This window comes from Argentina silus, assembly GCF_951799395.1.
Source record: "Argentina silus genome assembly, chromosome: Y".
NCBI classification, from domain to species: domain Eukaryota; kingdom Metazoa; phylum Chordata; class Actinopteri; order Argentiniformes; family Argentinidae; genus Argentina; species Argentina silus.
In genome coordinates, this window is record NC_139654.1 from 51028386 (window position 1) to 51051707 (window position 23322).

General features: G+C 40.8%; 1 protein-coding gene across 1 annotated transcript; it reads right to left on the reverse strand.

Annotated features, from left to right (window-relative positions):
* Positions 1 to 2391: 2391 nt before the first annotated feature.
* On the reverse strand, positions 2392 to 22292 carry sirt7 (sirtuin 7). Its single transcript, XM_083696668.1, has 10 exons — positions 22183 to 22292; positions 17284 to 17421; positions 16364 to 16468; positions 12739 to 12809; positions 10046 to 10118; positions 8959 to 9057; positions 8532 to 8768; positions 8029 to 8109; positions 7589 to 7695; positions 2392 to 5839 (listed from the first exon to the last, which is right to left on the reverse strand). The coding sequence occupies exons 1-10, from the start codon at positions 22285 to 22287 to the stop codon at positions 5638 to 5640; spliced, it is 1218 nt and encodes a 405-aa protein (XP_083552794.1). The 5' UTR covers positions 22288 to 22292; the 3' UTR covers positions 2392 to 5637.
* Between the last annotated feature and the right edge of the window lie 1030 nt (positions 22293 to 23322).

Genomic DNA, 23322 nt, shown 5'->3' on the forward strand with positions numbered 1-23322 from the left:
TGGTCTTGCCCATGGTGGTGGAGAGGTTGGAATGGAAGAGATTGATTCTATTGACAGGTGTCTTTTATACCCATAAATAAGCAGAGCTTAGGAGTACTTTCTTAAAGTGACAGGAGTAATCTGTGTGCCTCATGGGCATATAACCGGTCTGTATGAGCCAGAATTCTTGCTGGTTTGTAGGGGATCAAATACTTATTTCCTTCGATCAAATGCAAATGAATTTATAACTTTATATAATGTGTTTTTTCTGGACTTCTTTGTTGATATTCTGTCTCTATTTGTTAAAATAAAAGTACCATAAAAATTATAGACCGCTCATTTCTTTGTAATCGGGCAAACTAACAAAATCAGCAGGGGATCAAATAATTATTTCCCCCACTGTATGTAATTCATTTACACCTTCTGGCTGTTCACCACCAATATTTTTTACCTGGTTCCTATACCTCGAAACAATGGGTTTCCCCTCCCATTTCTCAAGTCAGTTATCAGGGTGTAACAATATTGGTGGCGAGCCCATCGTATCTGAATTAGTATTATTAGAATTGATAGTGACAACTTTAATTTTAATGAACATTTTAAACTTTATAACTCAACCAGCTTTATTGAGAATCCTAGAAGTGAGGTTCTGCTCTTAACCTCTTGGTACCTCTTGGTACTACCCCCTCCATACAATACTTATCACACGATTATACATTATTTTGAGATACAGTATCTTGTTTTGGTTAGACAGTCTTCAAAAATGTATTAAGGAGGCCTTGAGTGCTTACTGGTGTCAGACAGTAAGCACTTCAAAGACCATATGATCAAACGTATCTGGTTGGACAGTATCTTGTTTTGGTTGGACAGTCTTCAAAAATGTATTAAGGAGACCTTGAGTGCTTACTGTTGTTGGAAATGGAAAATTACAGCAGTACAACAGTTCAGTGAAAATACAGTACTGTATTCTAAGTTAACTTTTCCTACAATCTATTAGGTACTAATCTAACACGTTTTCTATCACAGGATCTACACTCACCTTATGATTTATGTAGTACATTCTTTGGCATCCTTATGATTATGTAACACATTCTTTGACATGCTAGCATATTTTTGTACATTACCAAAATTGACCATAGTAGTTGGAGGTTTAGATAGATAGAAGGTTAGAAAGATAGAAGGTTAGATAGATAGTATGTTAGAAGGTCATAGATAGATAGAGAGATAGATAGGATAAGCCTGGGGTAGTTCAATGTAGTGGGTTGAGTGGTTGAGATTAATATAGTTGGTTGGTTAAGTGGTTGAGAGTGGTGTCAGTGGGGTAGAACTGGAAGCCAAGAGAGTGCATTGTTGTGCAATCATTCTAAGAATGTGTTCTGCAGGTCTCTTGTTGTTTGTATTCAAGAGTTGTGAAAGTTCCATAGCAGTTGCAGTAACAATGGGGCTCTCAGAATGTTGGCCTAAAGCAACATTCCACCATGTTAACTGGATGAGAGGTTTTGGAGTTAGCTTAATCGTTTCAAAAGTTGAATAGGTATCAAAAAACTTCTATCAGACTTAACAATTTGGAGTTTTGGGCATATTTTACAGTTGAAATGGTGTTAATAGCTTAAAAGGTGTAAGATCGGCAGTGGTTCAAAAAAAGTGCACTTTCAAGTTTGTAAGGTTTAAAAAGTTTAATACTGTAGGTATCAAAAATAAAAGTCATAGCAACACAAGTTAGACCTCTCTGCACATTTTAAAGTTGGAATGGTGTGAATAGCTTAAAAGTTGTAGGAGTATCAGGTGGAAGAATTTGAATAATAATGTTGAAGAACAATAGTTGCTAAAGAAAATCAAGGGAGTGGCATATGTCTAATAAATACAATCTCTGCTATGCCCAAACACACTTCTAATTAATGCAGCTACTTATTCGATCTAGTTATTATGGCAGAGAAAAACAATTAAGACTATTTGTGATCTTATATGATTTTTTTCCCTGACCCTCCAAAGATTTCCAGAACATTTTATTTTATTTCTCATTTACCATGTGTTTTCCAGGTATGGAAACATTTTCTTGGATTTTCCAGGACACATGGGAACCCTGATAAGGAGTCAAAGAGCAAACTCTCTTTAATGGAATTTGAGTTGACTTGCCAAAGAGGGTCTATATGCATCCTCTTTTGCTCTGGCCGAATCTCAAAAGGATTTCCTTGATTGCTTGCATCCTCTCTCCTTTCCTCAAAACGCATTGAAGGAGAAAGACAGAGGGGAGGAACTTCAGATCTTCTCTTCCCATGAGTATTGAGGAGGTGAGGAGAGTTAATCCACAGGACACATACTGTAGGTGGTTTAATGTGCATGAGATGTAAATCAAAAAAGCTTTTTTTTGGCTAAACACCAATCGAAAGAAACAAAGCAACAATAGCAGACAAATATTGCATAGACTCAAAGATTAACTTTATTGTAACTGCACAACAGAAACCAATTAAAGGGAAGGTTGACATTGTATACCTCACAGTGAAAAATATTGTAAAATACAGAGATGATACAAAATGTAATTGTAAAGATACAGCTTTAATAATGCTGGGTAAACAAATGGCAATAACACTGGCTCAACATCATTCATGTTTTCTCCAAGCAGGGTTCCCACACCTGATACATCAATGGGTTACAATAAGGGATAAGAAATATCTTAGAATCCATTCAATTAGGGAACTAAACCAGGCAATGGTATTAAATCATGGAGAGAAAACAGCAAAAAGTTTCAGTAACATTGGAAAAAGGCAGCCGGAGTAATGAAGCTTGCTAGGTTCAGGCAGGACACTTTAAGTACAACGGGACTTAAAAGCAGCCATGTTATGTAACACCCCACCACGGTTAAACAGTGTGGCGCCACTGGCTATGAAAGGAATACACTCCAGTCTCCACCCACTCGGGTCGCTCTGTATTTAGCCTACAGGGGGGTTGATAAGTCATGGGCTTCCTGCCATATGATATTTTATGTTGTTAAACTCCAGGCAAGGAGCTGTACACAGCGGAGCCATCCAATTACGCAAAACTTAAATGTATTCCCATTTTCATTGAATAATAATTAAACCTACTTAAGTGTCCTGACTGAATTGTCACTTGTTAAGTAGTAGTACCCTGAACATGCCCTAGTCGATATTCCATATACTCTAGGAGGCCATGCAACAATCTATGCATTTGGCCTATGCAAAATCACAATGTCTTCTCTCCAGCTAATATTCTTCCCCCAATCTAGAGAAGTGGTTGACATTTAGCATCATCCTGTGTGTGGCACCAGTAAAACACAACATATCTGTAATTGAGATTTGTCTGGCCCACAAACTCAGGGTTAACAATGCTGAAAACATGGTGTTGTGCTTTATTATAATGGCATAAATGTAGTTTTAAAATGATAGGAGGTAGGGTTGGGGTATAACAGTAATACGGTATCCCGTGGGATTTGAAAATGTTATGCTAATGACTTGGTCCCTTTATAGCAGCATTTCAGGTTCCGACCCGACGATAAAGGAGAGCCTGCAGATTAGGACGAGGTTATTTGCATGATTTGCATGAAAAAGATGACAGCCAGAGATTGGAACACTAATGGGAACTAATCTACACTCAAACTGAAACACCCATTAACAGCTGCACGGATGAGATATGTCTGTATCAAGTGCTGCTGTCGGGTTCAAACTGCTATTCGCTGCCAACGGATATGTGGTCGTCAGTTAACATGACGCCATACATGTTGTTAACCGTCCACTCTGTCACACCCGACTGGAAACTACAGTCAAAATGGCTACAGACTAGCTATTTCCCAGAAAACCACACGACAGACAACATTGTTGATGCACTTGGATGCGAATAAGCTCTCGACCATAAGGACTGACAATGCTGCTAACAATGCAGCCGCCATCAGGGCCTGAATTGGCCATGGCTCAACTGTTTTGGGCACAACCTCAATCTGGCAGTGACAAAGTGCAGGACCAGGGGCAACAGACCCTCTGAGTCTGCCGTACAATTACCGCCACCTTCTCTCACAGCTGGCCCCGAAAGAGAGAGCTCAAAAAGAAGCAAGCGTAATAGGCCTCCCAGAGCAGTTTCATAACGGTAACTAAATTAATATTTTATAGACAAATGATAGCCTATAGGCTATATGAGACGAGACAAGTTATTATTACGAATGCAGTGTGTGATGCTTCTTATTAAGCTATCATATAATGCTATCCAACTGTTGAGTTTAGTTTGTCAAGCTGTGGTCGGGATGTAAAGTTTAAATTATTGTTTGGGCTAAATGTCATATAGTATAGCAGTCACCACACAAATAATTCAGTTTTTCAATGTAGATTGAAATATATGGAGCAAAGATGGCTCCCGCCAGCCCCCTGCAAAGTTATACTTTCTTTTATTTTCGGTAATCCTGTATGCCCAGGTAAAATTTGAGGACGGTATAAAGAATAAAAGAAATGTATACCGCCCAACCCTAATAGGAGGGTTTAGGGTTTTAGCAGCACAGCTGATGATGCTTGTTGATGACAGGTTACCTCAAACTATTTCCTTATAGATGTCAAACAACCGAGTTTTGAGGGCTGTTGTGCAATTTAAATTACTACAAAATGATAATACCTGAGTCTTTGCAACACAATACTTCTCAGGGAAGTCTCAGGGAACCTTACTGGTGTGTGTCTAGGACATACATTCTTCTGTACCAGTGGTTCCCAAACGTCACTGAGACCAACCAACCTGCTAGACTCGTCTTGTGGCTCACCATGTAAATAAAAGCAAAGTCTCCAACTCAAGAAAGAAGCCACAATCCGCAATTCAAAAACCATCAAACATCAGTCCTGCCATATAAAGCTGAGGGATGGGGTTGGAGAAATGTTATAACTCTCAAATTCATAGACAGAGCTCTGGATGCAAGGACTGACCGTCTGTGACATCAATTTGGGAGTTTTAAACATTTTTAAGTTGCAGTGTTTGTTTACATGTTTGTTTTAGATAGTAATAGTAATACAGCTCATGAGGCATCTATCAGTAATATTCTTGAAGATTCAATGGGTATATCATAAATGTATATCAAAAAACAGTTTAGCGAATTATGGATTGTGGGGCAATTTGTAATTTTTTGACTTTGAAATTAATGATTCTTCCATTGATTCTTGAAGAATATAACTTAATGAATTCCTCTTGCCCTTAGATCAACTGTCTACCCCATCAGAACCCAAACCATAAGCCCATTGTATTGTTTTACTCCATTGTTTATAAAACACTGTATATCTTCAAACATGGTTAAAACAATCATCTATCATCTCATGGATGGTCAGTCCTTGCATCCATAGCTCTGTCTATGAAATTGAGAGTCTTTACGTTTCTCCAGCCCCATCCCTCAGCTGTTTACCAAAACAAGTGGCGGGGAGCTCACTTTGTTGTTTGAATTACAGATTGCACCTTAAAGCCATGGTCCAAAGGCACCATCCACCATTCATTTGTAGATTTCCCTTTTTCCCCCTCTGCTTTATTTCCTTGAAATATTGGGTGATTGTGTCTGTCTGTATGTTTCTTTTATCCCCATCTACCTTCTTACTGGGCTCTTCTGTAAAAGAGACTCGGGTCTCAGTAAAGTCTCCCCTGTATAAAAAAAGATGAAGAAAAAACACAATTTGAGGAAACTGGCTATGCCACCTTCTTTTTCTTCCTTCCTTTAGTGCAGCCTCGTCCAAACCAACCTCCTTGTACCATCGTTCCACCAGCCTGTCCCTGTGAGTCCAACAAGCAGTCCTCCTGACCAGCAGGCAGAGCTATCATCTTACGGCTGTGACTGTCCTCCTCGTCTGGCTTCAACGGAGTGGCTAAACACATAATAGGATCCTCTGTCCTGGAAAACAAATAATAATGAATAATATAAAGGAATTAAACAATCAGCTTAACTCACTCAGTCTCAGTGAAAATCACTCGGGCTGCATTTCATTCCATGATATGATCCTACATATACAGTTCCCTCTATAAGTATTGGAAAGAGAAAGCATTTTGTCTTATTTAGCTCTATACCAGTTTGTTTGAATTCAAACAATTACTATGAGGTTAAAGTAGAGATCATTAGCTTTAATTAAATGCTTGCTTGGTTTCACTATTTAGAAATTAGAAGGTGTTTCTGGTTGGTCAGGTGTGTTCGGTCACATCATTTGTGCAGGCATAAGAGCGCTGTCAATGTCTAGTATTGATTCTTGCCTTTACATTTTCCTTTGGAGTCTGCTATTGGTGTCTGTCAACATGAAGCCCAAAAGTTGTCACTGCAAGTCAAGGTAGCCATTATTGGGCTGAGAAATCAGAAAGAAACTATCATAAACATATCCAAAACCTTAGGCGTGTCAACAATAACAGTTTGGAACAATAGTTCTGAAACTGGTGAGCTCAGCAATCGCAAACGGCCTGGTAGGCCAAGGAAGACTTCTATAGTGGATGACCACAGAATGCTCACCATAATTCAGAACACTGCAAGGTGTAAACCACCAATTAGCAACAGAAACCGGATGGCCAAATTACAGTTTGGTAAAAAGTACCTAAAAAGAGCCTGCAAAGTTCTGGACAGATGAAACAAAGATTAACCATGTACAACAGCAAACGTAAAGCGTGGAGAAAAAAAGCAACTGCCCCAAATCCCCAGCATACCACCTCATCTGTGAAATATGGTGGTGTGTGTTATGGCTTGGGCATTGTATGGCTGCCACAGGAACTGGCTCACTTGTCTTCATTGGTGATAACTGCTGACAGCAGCAGCAGAATGAATTCTGAGGTGTACAGAAACATTTTGTCTGCTGAAGTACAAGCAAATGCTTCCAATCTCATTGGACGGCGCTTCATCATACAGCAAGACAATGACCCCAACATACTGCCAAAGCAACTAGGTTTTTAGTTTTTCAGGGCCAAAAAGTGTAAAGTTCTTGACTGTCCAAGTCAATCTTCAAATTTAAATTCAGTTGAACATGCATGTTATTTGCTGAAGAGGGAACTGAAGGCAAAAAGACCTCAAAACAAACTGAAGATGGCTGCAGTACAGGCCTGGCAGAGCATCACTTCAGGCAGTTATTACATGCAAAGATTGTCGACCACATACTAATCATGAGTGGTTAATTTGGACATTTTATGATTTTTCCAATACTTTTGGAGCCCTGAAATAGGTTTAAACAATTGTTTTACTTTCTAAATGGTGAAACCAAATTCACCATTTAGAAAGTAAAAAGAAAAAACATAGATTTATAGCTGAGAATCTCTACTTTAACCCCATAGTAATTGTTTGATTTCAAATCCAAACTGTTGGAGTATAGAGCTAAAAGAAGACAAAATGCTTTGTTTTTCCAATACTGGAGGGCACTATAGTAGCAGAAAAAAGTGGGTAAGGCCACTGGAACATCCAGATTGTTCATACATGCTTTTCCTTGTTATTTGCCTCTGGGCAGAAGATCACTTATTCACTCTCCTTCACTAATCTGAGACAACTGAGTGGGTATAATCAATAGTGCCATACAGTTTCTGCAATAAAACAATTATCCAGACCCATTAGATCTGTAATAGGGGAATTAAAGAGGGGGAATGTCAGCCAATGTGGATTTGAGGCTGTTCTTACTTGAGGTATGCAGGGATCGGAATGTTCAAATCCTCCAGCAGAAGACGCATCACATCGTCACACTTCCCATGGATCTTCAGAGTGGCAGGCTCATCTTTGGGTGTCCACTAAAGCAAGCATTGTTTAATGTAATCATGATGTCAACAAATCATTGATTTAACCTTTATTTTCCAGGGAAAACACACTGAGACCAAGGGCTCTTTTGCAGGTGTGCCCTCAGGGTCATCGTCATGCCAACACTAACTACTGCAAATAACAATCAGTGAAAACGAATACATAACATGATGGGGTGGTTTCCCTGTCCTAGACCAAATCGCACGTTTAATGGAGACTCTCCATTGAAGATGCTTTATAGACTAATATTAGGCTTAATTTAGGTCCAGGAAACTCACCAATATAAAATCAAGTTTAATTAATTCACAAGTTAATAGTAGCTGTACCTGTAAGTTGACGATGTAGAGTTTGGGTCTCTTGCTGGCTTGTCTGTTCATGCACCAAAGACAGGGATATTTCTTCAGCACCTGAAGGAATTCAAGCCTAGGATCAGTCTAGCTAGTCATTCATTATATAGGCTGAATTTATAGAGGAAGTGGGATGGCTCCCATCTAAAATCATTGCAACAAATATGCCATGAAAGCCCACCTGTCATAAACTGCAGAATGTAAACATAACTGTAGACATCTCATATTTTAGAGACAAAAGCTGCATTAGGAGCTTGCAAAGGTTAACCAAATTAGCCAGCCAAATAACTATTGTCATGTACTTGTATTAAACATAATTAGCTACCACTCAGATTCTCTTGTGCTAGCAATAATAACACTGCCTCCTGTCTCCAAAAATCATACCGTAAGAATTAGCTTGTAAGTGAGGAAGCAATACTGTTTCTCAGCAGCATGACACCTGTTCCACATAAAGTGGTTTTCATGTTAGCGATGTGCAGTACCTTCAGACTGGAGCCCAGGCAAAGGATCACATCGGCCCTCTCTGCTGCCTCTGCCGCCCCCCTCCAGTTGAGGGGCTGCTCCAGGGTCCCCCTCTCCCCAAAATGCACGATGGTGTCCCTGAGCTGGCCTTCGCAGTGGGCGCACCACCTCCCCGTCCCGTGCCGATGCAGCCCTGTGCGCTCCGTCACGTCAAAACAACGAACGTATTCCCTCACTGGGGTGCATGAAGTACACACCTGTAACCACAAAATGCTTTAAGTCATTATAAATCGTTTAGGAGACTCCAGAGATATGTTACAGGTGACTTGGTTCTCGTTAGTGGGTTTGGTTTTGGGCTGTGGACTGGTGAAGGTGAGGAAGAGGGTGATATAGGTGCTTATGGTATGTTTGTTTGAGTCTGTGTGTGTGGGCACACATGTGACCAACCTCAATGAACATATTCCCATGCAGCTCAGAGAGGGCCTCTCTAGGAAGGCCACTACGCAGGTGGAGCCCATCACAGTTCTGAGACACCACATGCTGCACCTGCATATACAAACAAACAAGTCTGATATTGTAAACCATGATCAGAGCTTTTTACAGGGCAATATATAGGGGATAATAGAAGACAATTTCTTGAAATTATAGAGCACTATGAACCATAAGAAATGCCAGATGATTCTTTATAGCAAACTTTAAAAAGGCCTTTGATAAAGTTAGACTATATTTTATTTACAAAGGTCTAGATTTTTTCAACTTTGGTAAACTGTGTAAGGTGAAAAAGTAATGGTTACTTTTCAGATTATATGATACTGTCTAGGGTGTAACACAAGGCTGCCCTTTATCACCATACTTATTTGTCATGGAAATTGACATGCTGGTAATAAAAATAAGATCAAGGCCATTAGAAATCCAGGCCATAGGTACAAATGTCTCAATGTATGTTTCAATGTATGAGCCCAAGTCATTCATCCCTGATCTTTCTTATACCCGGCTTAAAGGGATATTTGGTTCCTTACACTGAAAGGAGTCTATGGACACAGACTTCAATCCACACTTTGGTTCTGTTTATCTGGGCAAAATCATTTAAAATCAAATAATTGAGTCTCTTCAGAGAATGATAGATGATTTGGGTATGACATTTCAAACATGCTTTCAATTCAAATTGATTTGCACAATAAGACATTAGTTACAGTGCCTAGATAAACAGAACCTTGTTCTTGTGTTTGTCCTTGTCAGATTGCAGTTTGTCCTTGTCCATATACTAATTTCAGGGTAAGGAACCAAAGATGTGATTGTCATTTGGGTGAACTATCCCTTTAAAGCCAAACTATGACAACTGCCCAATATCCACAGCATACCACCTTGTCAGTGAAATATGTGTGTTCTATATTTAGTCTGTATACCAGTAATCAGTGTATTTGATCTGATGGCTTCAGAAAAGGGTTCCAAAATCAGGTGGCCAATCCACCATCAAGACGCACACACATACAGGCCAAGGGAATCCCTCACAGCAGAATGAATGCTTACTAACCAGCTTCTCCTTGTGTAGCATCCTGATGCACATGTGTGTTAGCGTAGGTTCTGCCTCACTCAGGTCTGATGAACTGTTACAGAGAGAGTCCATCGAAGAGTGAGAGAGATGGGGAGAGAAAGAGTTAGAGAGAGAGAGGGAGACAGAGAGTACAAGCAGCATAATCAGTGATGACATTAGCAACTCTTTTCCTCTACCTCTCACCAACACTGCTACTTCGTCTCCTAAACCCACTGTGCTACACCCAGTCTCTGTTTTATCAGATTTTTCCCCCCTCTCCCCTGATGATGTTCTAAAACTGGTCACATCCAAGTGGGAAACCACCTGCCCTCTCAATCCTATCCCCTCCCCCTTTCTCCAATCCATCTCCAAAGACCTCCTTCCTTCTGTTCCTTACCAACTTAATCAATTCCTCTCTATCCACAGGATCTGTCCCAGCGGCCTTTAAGACAGCCAGAGTCAAGCCTCTGCTGTCCATAACTACAGACCGGTATCCCTTCTTCTTATCTAAAACCCTTGAACATGCTGTCTCACTACCTCCTTCAGAACAACCTCCCTGACCCTCACCAATCCGACTTTAAGGCTAGGCACTCTACTGAGACTGCTCTCCTTGCTGTCACAGAGGCGCTCCACTCTGCTCGAGCTTCCTCCCTCTCCTCTGTTCTCATTCTTCTGGACCTGTCCGCTGCATTCGACACAGTAAACCACCCGATCCTTCTCTTCACCCTCTCAGAATTGGGCATCTCTGGCTCGGCATCTCTGCTCCTGGTTTGCATCTTACCTGGCCCATCACTCTTACAAGGTGACGTGGAGAGGATCGCTGTCCTCTCCACAAACCCTCACCACTCTAGTCCCCCAGAGCTCTGTCCTAGGGCCCTTACTGTTCTCCCTCTGTTCCAAGTCTCTTGGCTCGGTAATTTCCTCACATGGTTTCTCCTACCACAGCTATGCGTATGACACTCAACTCTTTCTCTCTTTCCCCCCTTCTGACTCACGTGTCTCTGCATGTCTTGCAGACATTTCTGCTTGGATGTCAGCCCACCACCTCAAGCTCAACCTTAACAAGACTGAGCTGCTCTTCCTCCCAGGGAAAGCCTGCCTTCTCCAAGACTTCTCCATCACAGTAGAGAACTCAACTGTGACCTCCTCCCATAAAGCCAAGAACCTTGGGGTGATCCTTGACAACCACTTATCCTGTGTGGCGAACATCACAGCGACAGCACGCTCCTGTAGATTCTTCCTCTACAACATCCGAAGGATATATCCATTCCTCACAAGAAAAGCAGCACAACTCTTGGTCCAGGCACTGATCTCCCACCTTGACTACTGCAACGCACTCTTGGCCAGGCTTCCCGCCTTTGCCATCAGACCTCTGCAGCTCATCCAGAATGCTGCTGCCCGTCTGGTGTTCAATCTCCCCAAATTCTCCCATGTCACCCCCCTCCTCTGCACCCTTCACTGGCTCCCGATAGCTGCTCGCATCAGATTCAAGACCCTGGTGCTCGCCTACCGGGTGGCAAAGGGAACAGCCCATCCCTACTTGCAAGCAATGATCAGCCCCCAAACCTCTGCCTGATCACTCTGCTCTTCCACCTCGGCTGGCCGCCTGGCACCGCCATGCAGCAGCCGCACTACTCAGTCACGGCTTTTCACTGTCCTGGCGCCCCGCTGGTGGATGAGCTTCCCAGTGCTGTCATGACTGCAGTCATTACCAATCTTCCGCCGTAAATTGAAGACCCATCTCTTCAGGCTACATCTTAACAGTCCCCTCCTAAAGACCTCTTCACCCCCACTACCCCCCTGTACAAGTTTCTCTCCTGTTAGGAATTTTTCCTTCTTCTAGCATTGTGACTGCCTATGGCCCCTGGTCTGAGAAAATTACTTTTACTTATGATGACTGATGGATAGATGATTCACTAACTTAAACAAATGCATTTGTTGTAAGTCGCTTTGGATAAAGGCATCTGCTAAATGCCATAAATGTAAATGTAAACCTCCCAATTGAGCTCATACATCTGAAGGGGGGGAAAACAAATCTGCCCCCTTCCTGGCGATCCCTTTCCCCGATGGGCCAAATGACCATTGTAAACTCATTAAGACAAATGAATTGTGAGTGAAAAAAAGTGGAGTGACTCGTTAGGAATATTTGAATACTAAGTGTCATTTTGCTGTAACCGATAACATAACCTTGTTGAGACTGGGGGACTTTGTTAAGCCTGGGGAATTCCTTTGCAGGAAGGAGCTACAAAGGGGTGGAAACCTGTTTGAAATGAGTGACCCCCTCATCCCACACATTAAACCAACCAAATACCTTGCTTGGGCAGAGCAAAAATCTTCCATTTTCTTTAATGTTGCAAACTAGCATAGACAACGGACATAACAACAAACAACCATTCTACAGGCATGTGGGAGGAGGGTTCTTGGCTTGTAACATCCAATGACATTGCGAGCACATTCTCCCATCGCTCCGCCCAGATCTACTAATCGACAATTCCCCAGACCTGCAAAAAAACAGATCTCTCGCCTCATTTGATTAATTATTTATTAATATTACAGTATGCTTTGTTATGAACTATACAAAGCCAGACTTCCCTGCCAATCCATCTTATTGTAACTGCCAACCTTAGGCTCCACACATACACCTACATTTCTTTTCCACACTGCTACTGCTGCAAATGATCATTCAAGCTCACCTGACTGTCCGGCCTTTCTGCAGCTGTGTCCAAACCCCATTGGGTCCTCTGTAGTCTGGGATGGATGCTGCCTGAAATACAGCACATTACAAAATGATTCAGTGGTTACCCCAAGGAAGGGAGGGAGGAATTAAGGCATAGGGTGCATTATGGAGTTGTAGATGAATTTGAAGACAGGCTAATAATTAAACTGGTCTGAAAATATGATGACTATGCTGAACAGCTGTTGGCTAAAATTGTGACCTATTTACATGTTTTTACATGTGAATTACACTCTGCGTTTATGAGCCAAAGGGAACGCCTTGATCAACTTTGTTTTGAGTTCATTGGGTCACAGAAGAATGGGGACTCTGAGCAGACATCCTGTCGGCAATTAAATCAACAAACCTTTTTCTCTTATGACATTTGAAGGTCTGCTAGGTGTATCTTAACGTGTGTTTTATGACTAGTATTCTGATGTCATTTTCATTATTTTGTGATGTTTCTATCCAGTATTTTTATGTGTATCTTTTATAACGTTCCACAGAGATTCAGCCAAATGGTCAATCAGTTCATTACAATAAGTAATTGGGATACACAGTGCCTTCGGAAAGTATTCAGACCCCTTCACTTTTCCACATTTGGTTGTGTTATAGACTCAATTTAAAATGGATTAAATTAAAAGAATGTCCCTTCAATCCACACACAATACCCCAGAATGACAAAGCGAAAACAGGTTTTTAGAAATTTCAGTAAATTTATTCAAATTCAAATACAGAAATACCTCATGTACATAAGTATTCAGACCCTTTGCTATGACACTTTTAAAATTGGCTAAAATGCAAAAGTCATCAACAAATCACTCAATAACTTGAATTGAATCCATCTTAATGCAAGGATAATAGTTCATGTAATTTTGGAAATAATATTTATAATATTTTATAGGGTCTCTGATTTGCATTGGAATCAATTACATACTGTGTAGATTAGGATGTCACTACCAACTCAAAACTGAGCAAATTTCATAATTTTCTCTTGATCCTGACAAACTCCCCAGTCCCTGCCGGTGACAAACATACCCATAACTTGATGCAGCTACCACTATTCTTCACACTATGGTGCGGAAACTGCATTGTATGTGCTGGATTGGCACCAAACTTAATGCTTTGTAGTAAAACCAAATAAACACATTTCCAGCCACTTTCTTTGTTGTATCACTTGAATTGTTTGTCTAAAATAAATCTCCTCAAATCTGACAACACTTTTCTCATTTGTCCGAAAACGCTACAGATCGTTCTGTGTGCTAGGATAATCTGCTAGAATCTCAGCAAGCAATATGTTTGACGAGGTTTAGCATAGAAATTACTTTGTGTTCTCTCGTTGAGTTGTATACCAAGGTTTACAAGGACATTTCCGAAGTACATCTAGCTCATGACAGGAAATGACTCTTACTTGATCTAGTTATTTAAATGTTGGCAAAGACAAGACATTGAAAGACTCTAGTGAGGTACCCTCGTTAAGGCCATAACGTTAAAGGGTGTCCCGTCTATGAACCTCAGACTCATTATATTCGGCTAGTTACGGAAGTAGAGAGCCAATCTATCACATTTAGTAATCGGAGTCAGATTTACATAGTTAGTTAGTAAACAACCTCTAGTAAACGCTCCCTGGTCGATCTAAGATCCAGCATAACTTCAGAGTGCCCTCCATAAGTACTGAAAAGTATTCTTTTAGCTTAAAAATCACTCTGGAGTCCAAGTACAGATTTTCAGCTTTAATTCAATGTTTCTTTCTAAATGGTGAAACCAATCTGAAAGTATAACATTTTTTAAACTCCCCCTATTTTAGGGCTCCAAAAAAATATAATGCTGTCCAAATAAAGCACTCATGTTTAGTATTTGGGGGACAATCCTTTGCATGCAATAACTGCCTGAAGTCTGTGACCTATTGACCCCACCAGACACTGGGTACATACTCTGGTGATGCTCTGCCAGGCCTGCACTGCAGCCATCTTCATTTGTTTGATGTCTTTTTGCCTCACACACCCTCTTCAGCAAATTAAATGCATGTTCAATTGGATTAAAATCTAGAAAGTGACTTGGCCACTCTAGAACTTTACACTTTTTGGTCCTGAAAAACTCCCTAGTTGCTATGGCAGTATGTTTGGCGTCATTGTCTTACTGAATGAAGAAGCACCGTCCAATGAGATTGGCATACAAGCATTTGCTTGTACTTCAGCAGACAAGATGTTTCTGTACAGTTCAGAATTCATTCAGCTGCTGCCGTCAGCAGTTACATCAATGAAGACAAGTGATCCATTTCCAGTGGCAGGACATACAGTACATGCTCAAGCCATAACACACCCTCCACCACATTTCACAGATGAGGTGATATGCTGGGGATTTTGTTGCTTTTTTTCTCCACACTTTACACTTGCCATCACTCTGGTATATGTTAATCTTTGTCTCATCTGTCCACAAGACCTTTTCCCAGAACTCTACAGGCTCTTTAGAAAACTAATCTGGCCATCCGGTTTCTGTTGCTAACTAGTGGTTTACACCTTGCAGTGTAGCCTCTGTAGTTCTGCTGGTGAAGTCTTCTGTGGATGGTAGTTTCTAACACATTCACGCCTACCTCTTGGAGAGTGTTTCTGATCTGTGGGACAGTCATTTTCTTAATTATGGTGAGCATTCTTTGGTCATCCACTGTAGAAGTCTTCCTTGGCCTACCAGGCAGTTCGCGATTGCTGAGCTCACCAGCGTTTTTCTTCTTTTGGATGATGTTCCAAATTGTTATTGTTGGCAAGCCTAAGGTTTTTTATATGTTTATGATATTTGCTTTCTGATTTCTCAGTCCAATAATGGCTTCCTTGACTTCCAGTGACAACTCTTTGTTCTTCATGTTGACAGACACCAATAGCAGACTCCAAAGGAAAACTAAAGTAAAGGCTAGAATCAATACTGGACATTGACAGCTCTAAAGGTAATGACAAACACACGCCAGAATACACCTGCCTAACCAGAAATACCAAGCCAATACTTTTCCAATACTTCTGGTTCCCTGAATTAGGGAACCAGACTATGTATAAAAAGGGTTGGAATTTATAAATGGTGAAACCAATCTGAAAAAATAACATTTAATTAAAGCTGAGAATCTCTACTTTAACATCATTATTTGGTTTCAAATCCAAACTGTTGGAGTATAGAGCTAAAAGAAGACAACATGCTTCCTCTTTCCAATACTTATGGAGGGCACTGTATAAGGGGCTCTTTCATACAATTGTGCCTACCCAAACCATGCTCTTTTCAGTATGTACGGCCCAGTATAAGATCAGTCTGCTTTCTTTTCCCATATAGTACAGCTTATCACAGCTGGATCCAGACGTCATCAGGTCAGTTCATCTCTCTCTGAGGCTTTATACACTACAAGGCCGACCGGAACCATACTGTTATGGCTAACTTTGCACTGTTCAGCACCTGTTACAGCAACACCTGGTAACTAGGCCATCCCAGTATAGCCAGCGTGGTCCAGCTCTGGGAGCCAAGCCACACTGGAGAATGGAATGTGACAAGAACATCTCAGCCAGCTCAGTTAAGGCTAAATTTGGTAACCATCTTGAAGTATTGAAGCAGGGCTCCAGTCTTACCGTGCTTATACCAGCTCCAGTGTATATCACCAGGTGTTGAGCCTGTCTGACCGCCTCAGCCAGCCGCTTCACTTTACCACTCAACTCCTCTGCATCATCAAACACCTGCAACAGCAACACCAGACAGCGGGTTAGAGAGAGAGAGAGAGAGGACTTCAACTGCAGTATCAGGGTTGCCAATTTGTTTCACAAGATTATCACTTTTCCAGGTAAGTAAGTAAGCTAAATAAGCTTGCCATTAGGATATCTGTAGTAATTTAATTAATTTCAGTAAAAAGTAATTATATTTTGGTATAATTTTGGTATATAACAGTGGACTGATGAGGAATATATTATTATTATAATATTATTTTTCAGTAAAGTACCCCTGCACACTTGTCATGTCCTTAAGAAAATTTAAATTATCTTCAGTTTGGGGTAAGTCTTTGCAGACAGATTTTCCAAAATATGGGTGCAAGAAGCTAATAGGCCACCTCTGATAAGCTATATCGCTTGAAAACTGAAACATTTTAAACTGAAAGGAGCGTCAATATTGCACAAAAATGGGAGCAACAAAAGTGCACTGCCACTAAATCATCAAACATCAGTAGGGGTTTTTCTAATGCATGTTGAGATTTGAAAGGGTGGTACTCTTCCCCAGCATATGATCATCATGATCTTGGTTGTCTGCAAAGGACTCAAGACTAGACTGGAAGGTCTTGCTAAGCAGCTAATTTGTAGTTTGCTCAATCAGTTTGGAACAAAAACCTACAGGATGGTAATCTCTCCAGGAGGGCTGGGCTCCCTTGATGATACTGTATATGCGCATATAATCTTGTCCTGTCATGTTAAGCAAATAACTCCATACATTTTCTTACACCGATCCTTTCCTTTAAAAAACGTGAGGAATTGTACACACTTTGGTAAACACCCCCTCTCACCTCCTCTTGCTTCCTTTTGAGTACATTCCTGTGGACTTGTCTTTTGCACAGTTCCTGCATTGTGTCCTGGTGCTGCTGCAGTGCTGCATTCTCGTCCTCTGTCCGCTCACACTCAGACTTCTTCAGAATCTTTGCCACCTGGATAGAGGACGGGGGATAGAGATGTGAGCACCCCTAGCCGGTACACTCTATGAGGACCCCTCAGCATAGCTAGAGGATCCGACTGTGTCTTGTAGCAGAGAGTCAGAACATACAGGCATCACAGTTTAATCCATTTGCTATAGCTTGTTGGAATCACAACACATTCTTGTTCTTCACCTTCACCGTTGACAAATGTTTTAAAAAACATAAGATTTAACATGTACAGTGCACTGCGTAAGTAATGGGACAGTGCAGCTGTCCCATCACATTTCTTCTTTTTGCTCTACACTCCAAAAGTGGATTTTAAATCATGATTTAATAAGGTTACAGTAGAAATTCTCAGCTTTTATGTTACGGTATTTGTGTAGATATTGGTTTCACCATTCAGAAATACAAATACTTTTTATACATTGTCCCCCTATTTTAGGGCGCCAAAAGTAGACAATTGGCTTGACAGGTGTTTCTGGTAAGTCAGGTGTGTTCTGTCACATCATTTGTGCAGGCAAAAGAGAACTGTCAATGTCCAGTATTGATTCTAGACTTTGGATTTGCCTTTGAGGTCTGCTATTGGTGTCTGTCAACATGATGTGTCAACATGATGACCAAATGAAGGTCAAGGAAGCCATTATGAGGCTGAAATTTCTGACAGAAATGATAGCACAGCCAAAACTGTAGGCGTGCCAAAATCAACAGTTTGGAACATCATTAAAAAAAATGTAAAAAGCACTGTTGAGCTCAGCAATCGCTAACGGGCTGGTAGGCCAAGCAAGATTTTTTGGGGGGGAAAGGTCTTATGGACAGATAACACAAATAACATGGTAGAGGGGGTTTTATGGTTTGGGCATGTATAGCTGCCACTAGAACTGGCTAACTTCGTCTTAATTGATGATGTAACTACTGGTGGCAGGAGTAGAATATATACTGTAGTGTACAGAAACATCCTGCCTGCTTGAGTACAAGCAAATCGTTCAAAATTAATTGGATGGCGCTTCATCATACATTAAGACAATGACCCAAAACATACAAGAGCAACTACAGAATTTTTCCAGGGCCAAAAAGTGGAAAGTTCAAGTCAATCTTCAGATTTAAATCCAATTGAACATGCATTTCATTTCCTGAAGAGGAGACTTAAGGCAAAACGTCCTCAAAACAACTGAAGACGGTTGCAGTACAGGCCTGGCAGAACATAACCAGAGAATATACCCGGTGTCTGGTGAGGTTAATGGGTTGCAGACTTCAGGCAGTTATTGCATGCAAAGGATTATCAAAAACACGTGCTAAATTTGGACATTAGATGAATCTGGCCCATTACTTTGTGTCGTGGAATAGGAGGACTATGTATAAAAAGTGTTTATTTCTGAATGGTGAAACCAACATGTACACAAATACCCTTAAATAAAAGCACAATCTGTACTTCTTTTTTTTATATATGTTTTTAGGGCATTTCTGCTTTATTGGGATAGAGACAGTAGAGATTGACAGGAAGGATGGGAGAGAGAGGAGGGATGACATGCAAGATAGGTCGAGGGTCGGAATCGAACCAGGAACCTTGCAATTATGTGGTGAGCGCATTAGTGTGCTACGCCACTAAGCGCCCCCCACAATCTGTACTTTAACCTAGTAATCGTTGCTGTTGCTATTGGGCCAACAACCACTACAGTGCACCAGACACCAATAACCATTGGGGGGAAATGTCTTACTTGCATTAACATGAAATAAGAACTTTATATCCCTACTTATAAAAAAAAAATATGTGGAGGTTCAGTATACATACAGCTCTGGAAAAAATTAAGAGACTACTCCAGATCTTTCTTAAATCAGCATCTCTACATGTATGGCAGCCATTCCATTCCAGTGTCTGTTGAATTCCAATACAGGCACACCTCATTCTACTTAATGAGGTACTGATTAGGTGATCACCTGAACCAAATCTTATGAGGAAAAGTATAAAAACCACTGCTGTGGTCATCACTATCGTCTTGCAATAGGACCAGCTGGATGGCAAAAACAGTGCTAGTAGTACCTCAAAAGTAATTTGAATAAAAAAATAACTATTGACCATGCCAAAAGAGTTTTGATTGAGGAAAAGAAGGGTTCAATTCTGGATTTACTGGCAGAGGGATACAGTGAGCATCAGGTTGCTTCCATCCTTCAAATTTCAAAAGACAGCGGTTCATAAGAACAAGGTCAAGCAGCAGACATTAGGGACAACAAAGCTACAAACCGGCAGAGGGCGAAAACATCTATCCACTCACCGGGATGACCGCCAACTCATTCAAATGTCACTCAACAACCGTAGCATGACATCAAGTGACCAACAAAAAGAATGGCAAACGGCTGCTGGGGTGAAGTGCATGGCGAGGACGGTTCGAAACAGGCTCCTAGCTGCAGGGCTGAAGTTGTGCAAAGCTAGAAAAAAGCCCTTCATCAACGAAAAGCAAAGAAGAGCCAGGCTGAGGTTTGCAAAAGACCATAAGGATGGAACGTAGAGGACTGGAGTAAAGTAATCTTCTCTGATAAGTTCAATTTCAGCTTTGCCCAACACCTGGTCGTCTAATGGTTAGACGGAGACCTGGAGAGGCCTACAAGCCACGGTGTCTCGCACCTACTGTGAAATTTGGTGGAGGATCGGTGATGATTTGGGGGTGCTTCAGCAAGGCTGGAATCGGGCAGATTCGTCTTTGTGAAGGACGCATGAATCAAGCCACGTAAGTTGTCCTGGAAGAAAACTTGCTTCCTTCTGCTCTGACAATGTTCCCCAACTCTGAGGATTGGTTTTTCCAGAAGGACAATGCTCCATGCCACACAGCCAGGTCAATCAAGGTTTGGGTGGTGGACCACCAGATCAAGACCCTGTCATGGCCAGCCCAATCTCCGGACCTGAACCCCATTGAAAACCTCTGGAATGTGATCAAGAGGAAGATGGATGGTCACAAGCCATCAAACAAAGCCGAGCTGCTTGAATTTTTGTGCCAGGAGTGGCATAAAGTCACCCAACAGCAATGTGAAAGACTGGTGGAGAGCATGCCAAGACACATGAAAGCTGTAATTGTAAATCAGGGTTATTCCACCAAATATTTGCATTATTCGAGATCTGAAAACGCTGCATCTTTTGTTATTTTGACCAGTTGTCATTTTCTGCAAATAAATGCTCTAAATGACAATACAGTGGAACCTCGAGATACGAATGCCCCAATATACGAATGTTTTGAGTTACGAATTGAAATTTCGTAGAATTTGTGCTCTGAGATACGAATGAAAATTTGAGATACGAATCCTTTTTTTTCCGCGAGAAGTGGCAGCCGCGCGCGAGAACTGGCAGCCGCCTGCACACGAACCCTTTTTTTTTTTAATTTGAGATACGAATGTTTTGATTTACGAAGGAAGTCTCGGAACGGATTAAATTCGTATCTCGAGGTTCCACTGTATTTCTATTTGGAATTTGGGAGAAATGTTGTCAGTAGTTTATAGAATAAAAATTCTAAAAAATAAAACTCAAACACATACCTATAAATAGTAAAACCAGAGAAACTGATAATTTTGCAGTGGTCTCTTAATTTTTTCCAGAGCTGTATGTTGGTGTACCCAGGGCGTAACAAACAAACTCTCGCTTTAGGACAATCTGTCCGCCATCGATTTGTTTTTCTTGTGCACCGTTTTGGCTTGCCAAGTATTGGAACAGCACTCGCATACTCCAAACCCACTTCTGTATTCTATTTACGTGCTCCAGAGCATGGAAGTATGCCATTCGGAATAGCAACACAGTCTCCAAATTAATACGTTCTGCGGGATCGTTTTTGGAGACCAGGAAATACGATCTGGGGGATCGTATTATCTGGTTATACCAGCTGTTTTGACGTACGTCAAAAACGTAAAATACGTTGCGTAAGAGTTACATGAATTACGATTTGCGTTTCGGGTGGCAGAATTAGCCATTCACTTCAACTGGTTCAATTTAAGACATTAACTTCGACTGGTTAAAGTTGGGTATTAACTTCGAGTGGTTAAGTTTAGGCATTAACTTCGACTGGTTAAAGTTATGTATTAACTTCAGTGGTTAAGTTTAGGGATTAACTTCAACTGGTTAAAGTTATGTATTAACTTCGAGTGGTTAAGTTTAGGGTTAGTTGTCTGAGGAAGGAATTAGCTAATATTAACAACGGCATCAACAGTTAGCACCAAAAAAGTGTCCCCAGCGTGATTCGAACGATCGACGTTCGGGTTACAAGTTACTTCAAAAGGTGAAAGGGAAAAACATTGTTTCCGCCCGGTCTCGAACCGGGGACCTTTCGCGTGTTAGGCGAACGTGATAACCACTACACTACGGAAACGATGAAAACCACATCCATCAGAACACGGGATATACCAAAGCCTGTGGAGTCGATTTTGGCTACCCTCATCATTATTACTACTTTGTCTGACTATAGGCATCGGATTTCTACAATGTCGATCACATTCAGAATCTGAATCAGAAAGTCACAAAGTAGCTAGCTAGCTCAAACATAACAGCTTCAACAGATATATCTGACCATCTACTACTACGCTACATACGACTGGCAGTTTTATTTGTATTCGTACCACGAGGACGTCCTCTTGATATAACAATGTACGCCTGTCATCGTTGACATCACCAATTTGTTTTCTTGACCAGATACCGGTAGCTAACTGTAGTGAGCATGACAGACTAAAAACCCTATCATCTCTGCTAGCACACGAAGACTCCAAATCATAACATCCCTGCGCTTTCCATTCTCTCACCAGTTTAAATGTCTTTCTTTGGTTCTCCCGCTGCAGTATTTTAGCCTTTTCCTGCGCTTTTCTCTCTGTCCGAGAAGACCCTCCGGTGTCTGAGGCATCTTCCATTCTTGCAGAAGTGAAATATATTTAAAAACAAAAGCACACACTGACTAGTGTTACTAGTAGTAAAACCACCGGGAGCGGATCTGTGTTCTCTGAGCTATAAAAGTAGAACTCCGCCCACCTACTTCCGGTCAATGTAAATGTAGATTTATTCAAAATAAGTGAAAGTCAAAGTGAAACTTTATTTAACATTTAAACATGGTAAATAGCGATCAAGGACCCAAAAACAATATGCTAATTATCTTCAAAAATATATATCAATCATCACCATATAATATTTGGTATAGTATTGCCCCAGAAGGGTTTGTCATTGTTCTTATATCCTAATTAACCTGATGAAATAGTATTGCCCCAGAATAATGGACTGCCATACACCTCAAAGTAGTCTATCTGCATTGTGTAGGACACATATAATGGACTGAACAGAACTATTTTTCTGAAATTTCAATTCACCTTCACTTCAACACTTAAATATCAGGTGAGTTTGAGTCAAAAGCGATGTCTTAGCAAAGGTTGATGGCTCTTTGCTGTGCCATACAGCTCAAAGTGGCCTATACCTTTAGAAATACATTTATAGCTTGACCAGTTTAGCTTGTGACCAGTTTATACAAATATAATAGGCATGTGTAAAATTACATGTAATTGTACCAATATGTACATTTTAAAGATCAACACTACTCTTTCAAAATTGTATATACTTTCTGTTGGATAAATTGTCCTTATTTCAGCAAAAATAAGAGAAAATATTGGGATCCAATCACTTTCCATTCATCTTTTAACTCGCGCTTTTATTTTGAAGTCGCAAAAACGGCGGAAAACAAAACTGGAAGTCTTAATGGAGCTAGATCACACTTCTTAGAGTTCAAAGAACACTAATGAGATCTGGATGGAGGTTCTTGAGTTGGTGTAATCTATTTAACATTTTACATAGCGCCCTCTGCGGTTTGCGTTTATAATCCATTTTAAAACTACAGTACATTTCAAAATAATGCTTCAAACTCGACTGTAAAGTAGACACCATGTGACACAAAGTTTTAA